The sequence below is a fragment of the Pholcus phalangioides genome, unplaced genomic scaffold (assembly GCF_987345545.1).
Source record: "Pholcus phalangioides strain wild (caught in Gottingen) unplaced genomic scaffold, Ppha-v1.0 ptg000031l_1, whole genome shotgun sequence".
Taxonomy (NCBI): Eukaryota; Metazoa; Arthropoda; class Arachnida; order Araneae; family Pholcidae; genus Pholcus; species Pholcus phalangioides.
The window spans coordinates 357,402-376,528 of NW_028301621.1; the positions used below are offsets into that span (position 1 = coordinate 357,402).

At 41.2% G+C, this 19,127-nt stretch overlaps 1 protein-coding gene across 2 annotated transcripts in view; it reads left to right on the forward strand.

Moving 5' to 3' along the window:
* Nucleotides 1-19,127, forward strand: part of LOC149066960 (uncharacterized) — a 73,267-nt gene that overhangs the window by 39,479 nt on the left and 14,661 nt on the right. For both annotated transcript variants that reach the window (XM_089252932.1, XM_089252933.1), the window contains exon 3: nucleotides 4,465-4,784. In XM_089252932.1, coding sequence (XP_089109058.1) covers nucleotides 4,465-4,784 — 320 coding nt within the window. The remainder of the gene's footprint in view (nucleotides 1-4,464; nucleotides 4,785-19,127) is intronic.

A 19,127-nucleotide genomic window follows, 5' to 3' on the forward strand; every position in this document is an offset into this window, starting at 1 on the left:
CGTATTATATATAGAGATAACACATACAACACACATGAGATATAGAGGTAACACATACAACCCATATGAGATATAGAGGTAACACATACGGATATAAGAATGAGTACAATATACTAGTGGTAGATAAAATAGGATATAAAAGGATGACTTAAACAGAACAATAGAAATAGAAATGCATAATATGTATGTATTCATTTTTTCCACTTTATCTTTTTTAATATTTTTTATAATTCTCTTTCTTTTTTTTCATTTTTCTCGAAAACATTTCTAACGAAAACAATATTAATAGAATACATTATTCTATTTATAAGATCAGTAGAGTGTCCAGTCAGTATGTAATAAATACAATTTTTTGTCCACGGTACATAGTTCTGTGCAATGGGTCGTAATCCATTATCTCATTGAGATGGCCGTATTCGGAGTTGTGTACCGGGGTTAGACAAAATAATGTGAACACCTGTGCAAAAAACAACACTCGAGGGAACCTGTCATATACGCTCGCCCTCTAGTGTGGAAGAGTTCCACTTAGTAGGTGATAATTTAAGTGGAAATTCACTCTAGTGATAGCGTTCGTATGCGATATTTATTGGGGTGTTAAAACTTCGTTCTGGCTGACCTCACAGATTTCGAAAGAGGCATGATTGTTGGAGTCCGTCTTGCCGGGGCCACACTAATGAAAACGGCCACCCTTGTTGGTGTGTCGATGGTAATGACAGCCTATAGCAAACTGTGTGTGTGTGTGTGTGTGTGTGTGTGTGACAGGAAGGTATATCGACAAAAACTATCCTCCGCCGTGAATTGCATGCAGCAAACATACAAGGTAGAGGTAGAGCGACTATTCCAAAATCATTGGTGACACCATACAATGCCTTGAAACGACGAACATACGAATCGGACACAACAACAATGGTAGAATGCCATCTGAGCAGACGAATCGTCGTTCACATTATTTCAGACTCACGGACGTGTTTACGTTTGGAGAACACCAGCACAAACCTATGACGTTGATTGTCTCCTTCCTACTGTTAAGCATTGAGGGGGATCAGTGATGTTGTGGGGCGTCATGTCTCACCGTGGTCTCAGCCCACTTGTTGCCCTGGATGGGCGGATTAAAACATCAGTTTATGTCAGTATTCTGGCCGACCATCTTCATCCAATGGTGCAATATTTGTTCCCTGATTCTCAACCTGTGTTCCAAGAAGATAATACACCCGTTCACACTGCTGGTGGAAAGGAAATGAAAAGGTTCAGGAAATCTTGAAGTTTTCTCCGATGTTCAATTTCGATTATAGATGGTTGATTGGAGTTCGGGGTGAACTGCTTCTCGTAGTTGTTGGTCAGTACTTCGGTTATTTCACTTTCGCAGAAGACAAATTCATTCCTTTGGTTTTTGATCTTGTTGATGTTACCCCCCCTTTGACCTTGCAATTTTTCTGGGCCCTCCAAAGTGCTCCATCTGCTGCTGTGGCGTCTTTTATAAAGTTAGAAAATCGTTCGTTGACGTAGACTGAGGTCTCTTTTCGTATTTCTTTCTCCAGTCTTTTAAGAGCTACTTTATTCATTCGCCTCCCGCGATGTTGCCACATTTTCCTGATCTTGTTCTTGAGTTTGATCTTGTTTCGTAGCTTTTGGGAGATGCCGTATTTGTTGTCATTTGCAAGAATTTTTCTTGTCGATTTGTCAATTGAATCTTTAATTTTGGATGTGATCTCAGAGATTCCTTGTTCGACAGTATCAGGTGTAAGTTGGTCGAGAGTTAGTTCTTGTTCGGTGCTGAAAATTTCACAGTATTTAGACCAGTTAGTTACTAATTTATAAGGAATGTCTTTGGGTCTTAAAATATCACTAGTGATGAACACTAGTTGATTATGAGTAGATTTAGCTCTGGCATTGAACCTAAATGAATGTTATATGGAAAGTTTTTAGAAATTGCAAAGTCAAGTACATCAGGCCTGCCTCTTCCTCCAGGGAAGTTAGTAGGAACCGCGCTGGAGTGTATACAAAGACATTTGTTCCTACAGTATTCCTCCAGAATGTGTCCGCATCGGTTATATCTATTACTATAGAAGGCCGGGCTTTTGCTGTCCCAGTATCCAGCAATGAATGTGGATTTGGTTGAATTGAACAAAAAGTTTAACAAGTTAATGTCTACGTTATTATTCGGTGGTTTATAGATGACGCTTATTACTATCGGTTGTCTGTTTATGGACAGTTATAACTTGAGCCTCCATCTCAGTGGATGTTGGAAGATCCATTTCCAAAAAAGGGATGCCTTTGTGAACAAAAACGAAGACTCCCCATCTCCTCTTCCGTGGAGTCGATCTTTACAGACACATTTATAATTAAAAATTTTTGCAGAATGAGGAGTCTTCATCCAAGTTTCACAGATCAGAGCGATGATTATGTCGATTTCTAGGTTGATTGCTAATTTCTTGAATTCTTGGAAATCAGGTTTCAAACTAGTGGCATTCCACTCTAGAATCTTGAGTGGCTTGCATCTAGCTATTCTGGTGGTGTTAATTATTGGCCGTTGCTTGGTTTGTGGAAAACATTATTCTCACGAATGGGGGATTTTTTGGTGCAAAAAGAAACTTAGTTCGAATTTTCGTCGATAGAAGGCACTACAAGAGAGTCTGGCAAGATTCATTGAACCTGAACCTTTCTTCAATTTCTTATGTGTTCGAAATGTTCGTAAAGCTTTAACCAGATTCGTGGCTGAGGTAAAACAGTGCTTTTAGTGCTTTTTCCACTAATGTCAACATCACAATGAAAACCTAATGTTAGTGCCAGCAACAGGAAAATTCAGCAATGAGCTGTTAACCCATTTTTGACCGCTCCTCCAATTCATGACCGAATTGCACAATTTTTTTATGTGTGATGGCATATTTAAAATTAACAAATTTGAAAAGGTTCAAAAAATTGAAAATTAATTTAGAATGTTTTTCTTTGTAATTAAATTATCATTCCGTTGAAAATTTTAAATATTACTTCCATCATATCCCCGCGACACTTGCGCTCTTCCAATGTAAACATTTCCGAAAAACTCGCGTCTCTCTTTTCATAGCTTAAGCATCGTGTAACATCGAGAGCACGCGTGGCTCTTCTCTGCAACCCCCGCCATGTCAATGTCCCTCTGTAAGTATTGTCTCCAATATCTAACGACATACTCCAATCCAGCACTAACTAAGCCCCGGAAAAGTGGAAGGATCATTTTGGGAGAACGCGAAGAGACCTTTTTGAGAATTGAACCGAGCATTCTGTACGCTTTTTTGACCACTGCTGCTCAGAAAATCCAAGCCCCTACTATCAAACCACACATGCACCTCATCCACATTCTTCTGCGGAACTCCTAACGAATTGGTTACATCTTGGAATGTATGTGTTGTGAACCTATGTGAAGTTTGTTTCTGTGTAATGCTTGTTATGTGTAGTGCTGCCATCACAAGTTTTCTAACTATGAGTGAAGTTTAATGATTGAATAATTGTATCGTTGTAGGCCTGTTGCTCTCTGTGGCGAGGCATTTTAACGGAGAGATCGACTCGCATTCTCACCTCGAAGTTGTGAACCAGAAAATCTAAGCCGCTCGTCATTGAGGATTCCCAAATAGGTGATCCCAGTTACATCCGGAATGACACCACCATTCAATTCGTAAGTTAAACGTGGGTTGTTCGAAACAAAATGAGCGACCATGCACTTGTCAACGATAAAGGTCATGTTCCAATCGTTAGCCCATGCTGCAGTCATATTGAAGCAATCTCTTCAACTTGATTTTAACCAGTGCCCCCACCTAAGAATATTTCAGGATCATAAGAGGAGGTCGTGAAGGAGGGGGGTCACATGGGTCCAGGTTGAGAAACACTGCTCTGGACTGCTATGAGATCTAGCAGTACTGCCATCAAGCGTTCTAGTGGTGTAGTGGTATGATGCTCGTCTACCACCATACTGGGCACCATCAGATCCACTGGGGAAAGGACATGGATAATAAGTTCTTTCCCTATCGAAGTTGAGGTGACCACCGATAGATGGCCCCTTCATTCCCAGCCCAACTCGATCGGTAGCAAATTGCTGTGTGACGGCGAAAGACCAGAGTTGGTGTGCGATGTTGAAGTATTGCCGTCGAAGTCCTGCTTATTTCGTGTTATACTGAGGCAGACAGATGCCAGCACCAGTATAATACGGGAAAAACATAACTCTGACAACATAAATACGTTATGGGTATATACCACGCATATACACACAACAGTTCCGACAAATACCAATCCGTTAGGAATTCATCAGCAGTGTCTCTATATACGAGGTGTATGTAATAGTGTTGCCCTACCATTCCCGGGGGTGGCTTAGACATGAAAATTTTAGAAATCTTCAGGGTAGATTATGTAAAGATCTAAATTTAAGTCGAATTCAGATTATGTATTTTGGTGAATTCGAGTTTTACTCTTCTCATGCGTGTTCTTTTTCTTCAGTTCTTTCGGCAGCGGCCGTGGCCACAGAGGGGGCTTTCAAGAAACTCAAAGTCGAGGCCTCATCGTCGCTGGTCGGTTCTTCGGTCGGAGGAGGAGGAGGAAGTCTCAGCCCACCGACTGTCGTCGTGACGTCGGGAGGGACGTCGTCATCGTCGTCGTCCACTTGTCCTCCAACTCCAGCAAGGCGCAGGCACCGGACCACTTTCACCCAAGAGCAACTACAAGAGCTCGAGGCAGCTTTCGCCAAGTCACACTATCCAGACATCTACTGCAGGGAAGAACTGGCCCGAATCACCAAGCTAAACGAAGCTCGTATACAAGTGAGCAAATCATTCTCATTAACCTATTTGCACACACTGTACTCATTTGAGAACAGCGACTATTTAGCTTTGTGTAATGTTTTAGCCTCGGCAGGCAACTAGATTTTGTACATTTTAGCACGTGTAGATGACAAACCTACTCAGAGACTGGCATTGAAAAAAATTCTCGAGAAACCATTTCTGATTTAGAAATTAACCCTCGAAGTTGATGCATTTTATTAAGCCTTGGGTACTTCTACTTTCCGCTTTATATTATCGACATTATATTATTTTCATGCAAGTGTTTCTTTTGTAAGTGATTATTTAGATTATAGTTTAATGTGAATAACTAATATATCAATATTATATCGGAATGGTGCTCGTCCTGGCAACTACTCCTAACTTCTTCAAAAACAGTTTTTATAAAACTTACTCGCAAAAGACTTCCCCTTGATCTTCTTACTCTATCAATAACTCTATAATCATTGAGGTTTCATATTGTAAATATCTGGTTGTAATTATTTCCGCCGACCTCCGTTGGAACCTCCATGCCGATTACGTCTTTCATAAGTGTCTCCAAAAACTCTTTTTTCTTCGCGTCGAAACTTAAAACTCCACTCGTCACCTCAGACATGTCTGCTTCCAAACCTATATCCTTCCTGTACTCTCATATGCCTGTGAAATCTTTGACCCGCATACTCTCACCAATATAGACAAATTAGGATCCATTCAAAATAAATCCTTCCGCTTCATTTTAAACTGCTGGTCATCCTGTGCCTCCGTTACTGAACTCAAACGCCAATTCAATATCCAACTACTTTACACCCGTAGACAAATCTCTCGATTAACACCTTTCTTTTCAAAATCCTTCACGACCTCTTTCATATCGACGCCTCCAATATTCTAACTCTAGCTTCACACTTTTCCAAAGGAATTAACCATTCCCAAAAATTGAAACCCATCTTCGTATCCACACAGATTGTGTTTCAAATTTAGTTTCTTTCCTAGAACAATAATCGATTGGAACAACATACTTATCAAACATTGTCGATTGCACAACAGTTTCCGATATGTTTTGTGGCATCAACCGCCTTCTCTGTCAAATTTCACCACCGCATACCCTTGTATAGGCCTCGGCCAAGCAATATTGAATAAATAAGTAATATACAATTGAATTTCGTTTGAATTGTTAATGTATTGGAATATTATTAATTGGTGCAATTTCTTCAAAATATCCCAATATCGGAATGGAATTCGAAGCGCATCAAGGTGCGGGCATAAAAACGGGTTAAAATCAGTATCTTTAATTGTGCATACAGATTTAGGCCGATCTCGATGACATGGTGACTTCTACCGAACCATCCACATGATCCTATTTATATTCTATCGATTATTTTACTAACTTGTATTGTGCCGATATTTTACTCGCAGAGAATTCGGTGTATAATTATGGAATTATAGAATATTTACGATCAGTTTTGATATGGACATCACCTTTGATGATCAATCTGGTCGAAAACCCTCGCATCAAAAGCAAAGACACGCTGACGATTTTCAAACAACTGCACGTATACCATGGCCATTATAATGATTATCGCATAACATTATTGGGTATTTTATTCGTGGGAGCACCAACGTTTGAGATTACAGAGATTTGAGATTCTCAACCTTTCTGAATCCTGCAAGGACCAGTAAAATGTCCGAAACAATTCCACGAAACCACTTATGTCTCGTTCCTATATATTTCTGTTTGTCTCTACTTTTTATACACCATTTGCCCCGTTTTGTCAACGATGCTTATTTGAATTTGTTATATTTACTAGATCGTGAGAATAAAAAAAAATTTCATAACTTATAAACTATATTAAATAATTATGTTGCTGTAAAGAGAGAGAGAGAGAGAAATTTATCTCTCATATTTGTCGGGTTCAACGTTTATTTCTTGCACTATATCAGAACTTGACAAATTAAAAAATATATTTAGGCATCACCCCAATTCCTTTGGACCCAATCATGGCATTTTGCTGAACAAAAATGATCCTATGAATAATCTTTTCTTTTACTTTTCCCATGTTTAAAAGACGTAGTGTAATGAAATCGGAAAATTTTCTGTCACCCTCAGACTCAATTTATAATTTTACTCCAATTTAGCAATAACGTTCTCAAAATTTTAGATACCAATACCGATTTTCTAATCGCCATGGCAACTGGGAGTCTGGAATTTGTCCAGCCCCGCACTACATTTCAAATCACTCTTTCTGGAGTAGTCCATTTCCTCTACCAATGGTATTTGTTCAGAAATTTCAAATACAATACAAATACAAATGCAACGCCACAACAGGCAAAATGCCCAACGAGATGGCTGATAAGAAGATGCCCATAAAAATATGGATGTCATATATTTCAAAAATACAGCAACCCAATTAAAAATGCAATTAACACAAATTATAAACAATATATACACATGATGAAATATTATACAATGCCCATAAAGAATACTTATGGTGGTCTTATTCTAAGAATGGATAGCTTCTCGATTTACCCCAACATGTTTATCGTACTTCTTTTTAAACGTGTCAATTGTGTTACAATTTACTACCTCCGGGGGTAAGCTATTCCATTTATTAACAACCCTATTAGAGAAAAATTCCCTGCGACACCATAGCCTTGTATTGTCCCTCACCAATCGATACTGGTGTCCCCTTGTAAAAGCAGTCGATTGGCGGTGTACTAAAAGTTCATGGTCCATCCTATCGAAAATTTTAAACACTTCGATCATATCTCCTCGACACCTGCGTTCATCCAATGTAAACATATTCAAAAAATGAAGTCTCTCTTCACAACTCAAGCCCTGTGTGCCAATAAGGACACGCGTAGCTCTTCTCTGCACCCCTTCAACCAATTCTATGTCCCTCTGTAGGTATGGTCTCCAAAACCTTACAGCATACTCCAGTCCAGGACGAACTAATCCTCGAAAAAGCGGAAGAATGGCTTTAGGAGAACGCGAAGAGACCTTTTTGAAAGTGAGACCAAGCATTCTATTCGTTTTTTTGACCACCGCTGAACAATGTTCAGAAAACTTAAGTCACTCGTCAATGAGAATTCCCAAATCGGTGACCCTAGTTGCCTCCGGGATAGTGACCCCATTCAACTCGTAAGAGAACCGTGGGTTGTTCGAACCAAAATGAGCGACCATGCTCTTATCAACGCTAAACGTCATGCTCCATTCATTTGCCCATGCTGCAATGCTTCAACAACAATTGTGAGATTTTTCCGACTTACATCAACGATTTTTGGTGAAAATTAGGAATGTCCAGTATTTTGCCATATTTTAAGATCCCATTTGCGCGTATTTTTCCTCAGTGAAATATGATCACTCAGTCATTTGAATATTTCATTCCTGATATACGTTTTTGTTCCCTGCGATCTTTTTTATAACTGCCCTTTATTGGCCGTTGTGGTGGTCGAGTGGTCATAGTGACGGACTCACGTCGCGAGGTCCCGGGTGCTAACCCCACAGTGGTGGTCGGCTGAAGTTGGTTTTCTGTGGTTCCCAACTTCAAGGCGCGAATGCGAGCCGATGTCCCCTTTAAAAAGTCTCGCCACAAAGAGCAACAGACCTACAAACAGTACAAATGTAATTCAATCATAACACATCACTCACTTCACTTCGGAAATATAGATTGCGGCACTGAAAAATCAAACACAATACTACATAAGCACTCAGATCAGACTGTTAGATACTGTCACAGCTACACTTCCGACACAACTCACTAGGTAGTAAATAGCCCATAGATGGTGATAGACCTGAGTTGTGCTCGGTTTGAAAGAAAGAAAGCTGCCCTTTATTCCTCCCACCTTTCCCAAATTTGTCGACGTTGGGTTTTTTTTTCCCGTTTGGCTAGACCGTATTTAACACCGCAATCCCGCCTCTGAATATTACTATTATCAATTGCTCAACAATTGAATATTTTTCCATTCTTTTAGAATTAAATTAGCAGATCTGTGTGCTTGTGGGCCACCTATGTTATCGTCTCGGACCACCCCTGGTCCTCTAGATTGAGAAACGCTGAATCAGACGATTATTACCACCCAGATCCATTCACGCATCAATCGTACCAATCATTCTGGACTCAGTTTATGTGGGACCTATTTTGTCTTATCAAAGTTCGGGAATGATTGGAATTAACCTTTTGCAGGCACGAATTCAAATTTTCATTTAACTCATAAATGTTTTCTTCCCCCCCCCCCACCCCCACTTTCTGATCCTTTAGTTAAGAGATATCAACCGAAAAACTCATGGGGAAAAAAATTATTGTATGTTTTCTGGACTTGCCAGAAAATACGTGTGTATATAAACAACACTGTTAATATATTGTAATAAAAAATTTAAATTGTGACGATTGGTGAGGTGTATACGAAGCGACGAACATGAAACATTCCTTTATTTTGCATTAACATGCGAAACACACAACCCTTCGTGATGAAGGTTAAAATCGAACTCTCTAGAATGTCTTCGTCTCTCGATACAACTTAAATCTCACGTGTCTCGTGAATAAAGTATTACTGTACATCCTTGTTAACAGCTTGCCTGTTACATACTCCCCCTCTGGTTTCGCGGACGTCCCGGCAAGGAACCAGCAATAGGCGTTATGGGAAGTTGTTCAGTGTTCTTGTTAGTTCCAACTTTGAGTGGTCGTCCCTTCTTTCGTGATGACACTATGGATACAGCATCCGGTTTCGCACATGGTGTGAGAGCAGAAGTACGATATACGCTGACAGAGACACCCGATTTGGCCGGATCAGCGACTATGTACCTCGTAGGCGATCTCTGGGCTAGCACAGGGTACGGTCCATCTCGTTGTGGCGTGAACTTTGTCGACCAGTTCTTCCTTCGAGAACTCGGTTTGGAACCGTTGTCAACATAACCTTTGCGTTCATCCCGTTTTTGTTCCACTTTCTGCTTCACAGAAACTCTTGTAAGGCTTTGCATGGGAGTCAACCTGTTTTCACGACTTCTTTGGGCATGGCTGCGACTTTCTGATCGACGCGCGTTAGGGGTTTGATCCGAATATTTAATGCCGCTCCCCCTGCATTTATCGTTCCCTTCTCTAGCACTGTTTATACTTGTTTGGGTCCTTGACTCATGGAAGCTATTGCTAGACGTTATTGTTTGGCTTGGCATTTTACAACGATGCAGTATGTGATAATATCCTGGTGATCCTGGGCTGCGTCGCCTGGGACCGGAAAGTTCGACTCGTTCGTTCCTGCGGAAACGTAAGTCTAGTACTTGCCTGCCTGTCGGAGTAACTCGTGGTTGCCTTTGCACCGATTGGTGATGAAAGCTTCTTGCGGATCGGTGGATTTCGCTATGGACAGCAGGACGTGGATAGCCAGAAACATGACGTGGATAGTCACGGACGCGACCTGTTTGGTTCCTGAGACGTCTAGACCAATCCCACCGCTGAGGTTCCGATGCCATATCACCATGGTGAACTTCGCCTTCGGGAGTGTCTCCTCCCCCTGGACTGAAAAAATTTTCATTCTTTTTCCACGACCTGTTCAGCACTTGTTTCCGTTGCTCTCCTTCAACTTGTCGTAGTTGGCAAGAATTCAAGTTAACATGCTCTACTACATGTTGAACAGTTTTAATCGTAGACTCGTTCACAAAGTGGAATCGCTTCCGAGTATTTTCCCCGAAGAACCATTCCCTTCGCTTGAGATCCAACACGATACCAGCTTTCTCTAGAAAGTCGATTCCCAAAAGAGTTCTATTACCGACGATTCCAGGAAGAACTATAAATTTCGTCCTTAGTCGCTTCCATTGGATGTTGACCAATACCGTTGTGGTCCACACATTCACCGTTGATTGCTGTCCGTTTGCAAGACGCATCTCGATAGTTTCCTGATGGAATTTGGCGTTTTGCTCTTTCAAAATACGATGCAGAGTATCACTTGCGATACAGTGCGTAGCACCGCTGTCGGCACAGGCAGTTCCCACTTTGCCATTTACATGAATTTTTAACAATGCTACGGGTTTTGTTACAGAAGAGCATAGATTCAGTTCCAACTGACCAAACTGAGCGGTTGTCGCTGTCATTTCGGGATTACAGGTCGGACACTGCGCTCTAATTACCCCCGGATATCCACATCCATAGCTGCTTAGAGGTCGCTGTTCATCCAGGCTGATCATGGGAAGTGTCTGTTCATCTGCATGAATCACTGGTTTTGATGACGTCCATGGATATTTCCTCGGTGTTTGCTTTCGACGACCCTCGACATCGTACTGTTGGTTGAATTTCTTTGGGAAAGTACTCCTGGCATCTCCATACGCGTCGAGTTTCTCCGCTAGTTCCGATGGGGAGATCAACATGGCCCATACATCGATGAAATGTTCTTTCACTTGTGGAGGGCACTTCTTCTTCATCTGATCAACTATGACTAGATTAATCAAGTCCTCGAATGTTGTGACCTTAACTTCTGTTAACCACCCTTCAAGATACGTTTTCAACTCAAAATAAAAATCACGCCATGAACTCTCCGAGTTCTTCCGATGCTCTACAAAAAGCTGTCGAAATCTGTCCGCATGTAGCTTAAATCGCTTTAACAGCAGTTCCTTGAGATACCGATAGTCCTTGAACTTCTCGTCAGGCTCCCTGGCACAGATCCTAGCCACCTCCTTCGGTAAACTATTGATGAGATACGTAATCCACAATTCTTCCGGAATCTGGTGTAATCCCATGTGTCGTTCGAACAGGACCAGGAACAGTGAAATGTCATCTGATGATTCAAAACGCGGAACCGACACTTGAAAGTCCCGATTTGTCACAGCCGGTCGAACGGAAGCTTGGCACTTCTCCGCTTCTATCCTCAGTCTCTCGAGTTCGAACTGCATTTCTGCTCGCCGGTTCCTCTCTTCGGCATCTTCCCGTCGAATCCTCTCCTCTGTTTCTTCTCGTCGAATTCTTTCTTCTGTTTCTTCTCGTCGAATTCTTTCTTCTGCTTCTTCTTGTCGAATTCTCTCTTCTACGAGGGTCTGTAGCACTCCTTTTGCGAAGACCTCATCGTATTCTTTACTGGACGTAATCAGCTTCTTCAGCTCTATCACTTTCATCTCGGGTTCGGTAGGTTCGCCCATCTCTTCGGCAAGGCGACGGAGTTCGTCTTTTCGATATTTCGCCAAGTATGCCATTTTCACTCACTTGGTACCTAATTAGGATGTCCGCTTAGCTAAAAACACTCACGCGTCTATTTTAAACGTTGGGCGCCAATGTGACGATTGGTGAGGTGTATACGAAGCGACGAACATGAAACATTCCTTTATTTTGCATTAACATGCGAAACACACAACCCTTCGTGATGAAGGTTAAAATCGAACTCTCTAGAATGTCTTCGTCTCTCGATACAACTTAAATCTCACGTGTCTCGTGAATAAAGTATTACTGTACATCCTTGTTAACAGCTTGCCTGTTACAAAATGTAAATATTATCGGATATTAGCTTATGATAATCGTGCGAAATGTTGTTATTTTAATGGTCAATGTTTTCCATGGTTAAATCGATGCATGATTACTTATTTGCTTAAGGATTAATTACTGTCTTTGTCGTTGTTTGCTCCCCAACAGAGCATTTCTCGCTGAATTTCATGTATCGTTCCAAGAGGAGCCGTTTTAACGGAATAGTACCGAAAAAAATTTACCGTAAAATGCGCATTTTCTTCCGGTCATGTTTTTTTTCTCAAAAAAAAACGTGACTTTTAATTTCCTATTTCATTGAAGTTTTTTACATTTGCTCTTTTGGGAATGCGCGACGTGCACATGTAAGATCTCTTCAAAAGTAACAGGTTAGACGCTGAGCGGGATAGATAGACCTCGTGACATCATTATACACTCGGGAAAAGATTTTGTTACGTAAGATTAAGCGAGTTACTAAATTACGGGTCAAAATGAAATCGCGCTTGTCTAAACTGCTTAGGGTTAGTTATTCACCTCGTTAAAGCGAATCTAAATTGACGCCTCTTATAATGAATCGAGGAAAGAGAATCAAAAAAAAAAAAGCGAACGAACGAGGAGCGCTTCCGAAGAATCTCATTTTTGATTGGATCTTCTGAAGGAACGAAAAGCTAGAAGTTGATATTATAATATTCGATACACGCAATTTCCGCCGATCAAATAAAAATGAACGGGAGATTTCGGCCTATTTTCAAGCCGATAAATAAAATTTCATTCAGAGAAGAATCAACGAGTTGTGCCGCCTCTTCTCGTCCGAAATCTAATTTGCATAAAAGAGGCTTTACGAGACGAAGAAGCACCTCGATTTTTTGGCTCTGTCTGCAACGTTTTCCCTCCCTCATCAAGACCGACCTCATTCACGTCGTACACCTTCCTTTGGTGAATCCAATTTGGATCCATGTGTTTGGTGGATCCTTGCCTCGAAATTGGCGGGTCGGAAAGAGATTAAGCTTCTTCTGACAGAGAAATCCCGTGTTTTCCACACGTTGAAGAGAAGGTGGTAGGAGACGAACATCGAATCTGAGGTTAAGTAAGTTAAGCTTATAGGGCTTTCGGGTTGTTTGACGTGTCATCAATTAGTTCGAGGTGTTTTCTTATCTTGGAGGACAAAACACGCGGGAAAACCTTCAAAAAACACGGAACTATACTTTGGACTGAGAGTTCTAAATTTCCCAAAACTCTAGTCTATACAAAAGACTCGAAGAGACAAAGTTGATTGATTTCATCGATTCTCGATCATTATCTCGATCGATTCGGCAGATTGCTGGTCATTTTAACATAAAATATTGATTGATTGTCACTCAACTCTCCCGTGTTTTGGCGAAAAAGTTATGGCCAATTTATTATGGCCATCTCTTTAGAGCTTCGTGGGACTTTTTTCCTTTTAATTTCAGTGCAGTCTCTATCCTTTTGCAGAGATTCCACGAGGCGTTGATAGGTAGCCTGAATAATTTCACATCATCACCAGTTAATACAACTTTATCATTGTGCATCTGATACTTTCTCAACATCGATCTCAATCTCATTAAGAATTTCGGGGACTAAATATTTGGGGGGGGGGGGAAAGGGGCTTTTCAAGCAAAGAGTCCATGTTCTTCATGAAAATCTTGAACAACGTGCGGGCACTTTGACATTCTTTGTATGATTGCAGCGTGGGTTAATGAATGGAACATGACCCTTAGTGTCGATAAGTGCATGGCCACTCATTTTGGTTCGTAAAACCCACGTTTTACTTACGAGTTGAATGACATTACCATTTTTAATGCAACCGTTACGGAATTTCTCATTGACGAGCGGCTTCGGTTTTCTGAACATTGTTCAGCGGTGGTCAAAAAAGGGAATAGAATGTTCGATTTCATTCTTAAAATGATCTCTTCGCGTGATCATGATATTAATCCTCCACTTTCATGAAGCTTAGTCCTTTCCGGACTAGAATAAGCCGTAAGAGGTTTTGAAGACCATACCTACAGAGGGACAGACTTGGTTGAGGAGTTGCAGAGAAAAGCTACACGTGCTCTTTTTGGCACACAAGGCTTGAGCTGTGAAGAAAGACTTGATTTCTTGAGTGCCTTTACATTGGAGGAACGCAGGTATCGGAGAATATGATCGAAGTGTTTAAAATTTTCAACAGGATGTACTATGAGTTATTAATACACCATCAATCAACTGCTTCGACAAGGGGACACCAGTATCGTTTAGTAAGGTGCAACTCCAGGTTATGTTGTCCTAGAGAGTTTTTCTCTAATAGGGTTGCCAATAAATGGAATAGCTTACCTCTGCGGATGTCATGAGTTCGAACACAATTGGCACGTTTAAGAAGAATTACGATACTCTTATTGTGATAAATCGAGAAGCTATGCGTACTTCGATTAAGACAACCATGATCTTTTATATGGGCGGTGTATCAATTTGTATTTATATGTGTCTCTAGTCATGCCTGTACGCTTTATGATCAAGAAATCGTTGATATAAATCAAAAATGAAAAATAATTTAATTGAATCCTTGAGGAAAAAATCCACCCAAATTTGCTTCTAATATAACACTAAATAGTAGAGTTTGATGTAATTTCAAGTAATGTTTCAAGTTCCGTTTTAGGGCAATAGATCGCATACCATGCGATCAGGAAGCATACAGAAAGGCTGAAACAGACAACTCTGAATCTCAATAACCACTGCACTTCTTTCAAACCGAGCACAACTCAACGCCATGGGCAACTTACTACCTAGTGAGTTGTGCCGGAAGCGTAGGCCTATATATATATAAGTGTGTGTACCTAACAGTCTGAGTGCGTACCTAGTGTGGTGGCTGATTTTTCAATGCTGTCATCTATATCTCAGAAGTGAAGTGTAATTATTGAATATTTGTACTGTTTGTAGGCCTGTTGCTCTCTGTGGCGAGACTTTGTAACGGGGGGGATCAGCTCGCCTTTGCGCTTCGAAGTTGGGAACTACGGAAAACTCACTTCAGCCGACAATTATTGAGGCGACGGTGGGGCTCGAACCCAGCTCCCCACGAAGCGAGACCGTCATTATGACCACTCGACGGCACTACCGTTTAACTGTACATGAAACTAGTAAACATGCCTCTGGGTAATTGCTAACGATTCGGTGCATGCCGGAACGTGTTGCGCGTGTGTGTATACGTGTGGCCATTACGTATTTATGTTGCCAAAGTTGTGGGTGTTTCGTGTTCTAGTGCTGCCATCTGGCTTCAATAGTAGATGTGAAAATTTCAAATGCTCAAAGAGAGAGAGAGAGAGAGAGAGAGAGTTTCGTGTTCTGGGAAAACCGCTTATAATTAAGTTGACACTATTCAGACCCAAGTAGCACCCGTTCTGGTGGACGTATTTCATTGAAATTTCGTATTAAGGTTATATAGACCATACGAAAAGAAAGCTGCAATAAAAACTGTTCAGTTTTTGACCCCCCCCCCCCCCCGGTGAAAGTTGCGCTTTTTTATTGACCGAACGAAATACATTCACCAGAACGGGCGCTACACGGGTCTTAGTAGTTTCAGTTTAATTCTAACCATCCTGTACATAAGTATCGTGTTGAAGGCCTGGATGCTGTCTGCGGAAAGAGTTTTTGAAATACAAATACAAATACAACGCCACAACAGGCAAAATGCCCAACGAGGTGGCTGATAAAAAGATGCCCATAAAAATATGGTTGTCATATGTTTCAAAAATACAGCAACCCAATTAAAAATGCAATTAACACAAATTACAAACAATATATACACATGATAAAATATTATACAACGCCCATAAAGAATACTTATGGTTGTCTTATTCTAAGAATGGATAGCTTCTGGATTTACCCCAACATGTTTATCGTATTTCTTTTTAAACGTGTCAATTGTGTTACAATTTACTACCTCCGGGGGTAAGCTATTCCATTTATTAACAACCCTATTGGAGAAAAATTCCCTGCGACACCATAACCTTGCATTGTCCCTCACCAATCGATACTGGTGTCCCCTTGTAAAAGCAGTCGATTGGCGGTGTACTAAAAGTTCATGGTCCATCCTATCCATCCCATTGAAAATTTTGAACACTTCGATCATATCTCCTCGACACCTGCGTTCATCCAATGTAAACATATTCAAAAAATGAAGTCTTTCTTCATAACTCAAGCCCTGTGTGCCAATAAGGACACGCGTAGCTCTTCTCTGCACCCCTTCAACCAAGTCTATGTCCCTCTGTAGGTATGGTCTCCAAAACCTTACAGCATACTCCAGTCCAGGGCGAACTAAGCCTCGAAAAAGCGGAAGAATGACTTTAGGAGAACGCGAAGAGACCTTTTTGAAAATGAGACCAAGCATTCTATTCGCTTTTTTGACAACCGCTGAACAATGTTCAGAAAACTTAAGTCGCTCGTCAATGAGAATTCCCAAATCGGTGACTATAGTTGCATCCGGGATAGTGACACCATTCAACTCGTAAGAGAACCATGGGTTGTTCGAACCAAAATGAGCGACCATGCACTTATCTACGCTAAACGTCATGCTCCATTCATTTGCCCATGCTGCAATCTTGTTTAAGTTGGTCTGGAGCAACTCCCTATCGCTTTCATTTCCGATTACCCCCATTAGCTTCACATCATCTGCGAATTTGCTAGTAATTCCATCGATACCCTGATCGAGTTTGTCGATAAAAAGTGAAAAAAGTATGGGGCCAAGGACACTTCCCCGAGGAACTCCACTTGTGACGTCTGTCCAACCAGAGAATTCCCCGCTCACCATAACTCGTTGCGACCTATCTCTTAACCACGATTCTATCCAATTCAGCAAGTTGCCCCCTATTCCAATCTCGTGTAAACGCTTCAAGAGTTTGCCATGTTGGACCCGATCGAATGCCTTCTGGAAATCAAGGTAAACAACGTCGACATTTTTGCTCTTACCCAAAGCCTTAGTCACGTGATCATAGAAGCAAAGGAGGTTAGTTACACATGACTTCCCCTTCCTGAACCCATGCTGATTATCCGACAATACATTATTCTCGTCTATCCACTTCACAAACTGCCTTTTGATGATAATTTCCAAAATTTTCGAGAGGGAGCTCGTCAAACTCACTGGACGATAATTTGACACCACTTCTCTACTACCCTTCTTAAATATCGGAACAACGTTAGCCAGTTTCCAATCTCTCGGGACGATACCCTCAGCAACACTACTCCTGTATATCTGTGCGACTGGCCCCAACAATTCATTAGCACCTTCCCTGAGAACCCTGGGATAGATATCATCTGGTCCTGGTGCTTTGCTTGCACATACATTTCTTAGAAGATTTAGGACCTCCACGTCTTCCACTTGAATATCGTTGAGCGTTTTATTACCCCATGCAACACCCGTATATCGAATATCATTATCTCCATTAAAAACCGACGCGAAAAAGTCATTGAAAGCACTACACATGCCTACATTGCTCTCTACTTTTGAGCCTCCTATCGAGAGGGGGCCAACTGTCCCCTTACATCCATTATTGACGTATCGAAAAAATGATTTTGGGTCAGAGCCAATGTTATCTGCCAACCTAGATTCAACTTGCTTTTCACTATCCCTTATCGCTTTCTTCAACAGTCTTCTTTTATCAGTAAACAATGATAGGTCACCTCGTCCACTTTTATACTCCCTGAATGCTCTTTTCTTTTCAAGATAAAGGTTCCGCACGCTATCCGTGAACCATAGAGGGTGTGATGTACAAACACGCTTTTTTCGAACAAAGGGTATGACGTCGTGCAAAACAGAGGACAGCTTCGTACTAAATTCTTCCCATTGACTTACCACCCCTACTGATTCCAACCGGTCTTTGAAAACTTCCGCTAACCTTCTTCGCAAAACATCAAAGTTAGTTCTCCGAAAACAAGGAACCAGTCTTTTGTTATCAACCTTACCCGAGGAAAAGTTACAGTGAAATCTGACGATACGATGATCACTGGAAGAAAACTCTTCCCCCACCGAAATGGGAGATCGGCTCGCATTTACGGCTCAAAGTTGATAAACAACTTTCTGTCGACCACCGATGTACTGCAACGGAGTTCGAACCTGAATCCTCGTGATGTGAGTCTGTGACGAGGCTCACACGACCTCACAGCGGCTCTCAGTAACCACTAGGCCATCACAAAGGGATTCCAGTGGATTTCTGTCGCAACTGAAAATGTTCCCCGTAGATGGATGAAATGTCTGGCAGTTCAAATTCCATTGTACGCGACAACCCCCTTAACGCGAAATGATCTTGTCGTGACACACCTTTGATAAAAGCCTTCGTTCTTTTATCAAAGGGATATCATGCCATGGACAGAATGAAATGGTTGAAGATATAAAAATGGATAGACTGTAAATATACAGTCGACACCGCATAGTAAAATCATGGATAATGTTACCATTCGCGTGTTGTTATCATTTTTGCGAAGAACGTACCAGACCAATATCATAACATGGGAAAAATTCGTTTACCGTTATTTGGATAATGTTATCAATTTCCCCCCCCCTCTAATATATTTTTTTTTGCGCATTCTGAAGCTAAGATAAATTTACTTTTTTCCCCTTTAAATTATCGTTATCAGGCTGCAAGACTATGCAGGCGGCTAGAAGGTGTTCTGACCCACACCATCGACAACACGTTTTTACCGTTTACCATACGTCCTGTTCGACCAAACGGGATGTATGATCACTGCACTTGCAAACGGGATTTTCTTTGGATATAATTATAATTCGGCTATTGTTATCAGAAACCCCGAGTCCCGATGTGATCACATTAAGCGGCGTGGCCTGTATTATGAATTAGTTTCCTGAAATGTTAAATGTCGAAGAAGGCCCCTAAAAAAAAGATTGCGTTATAAGATCCAAAAG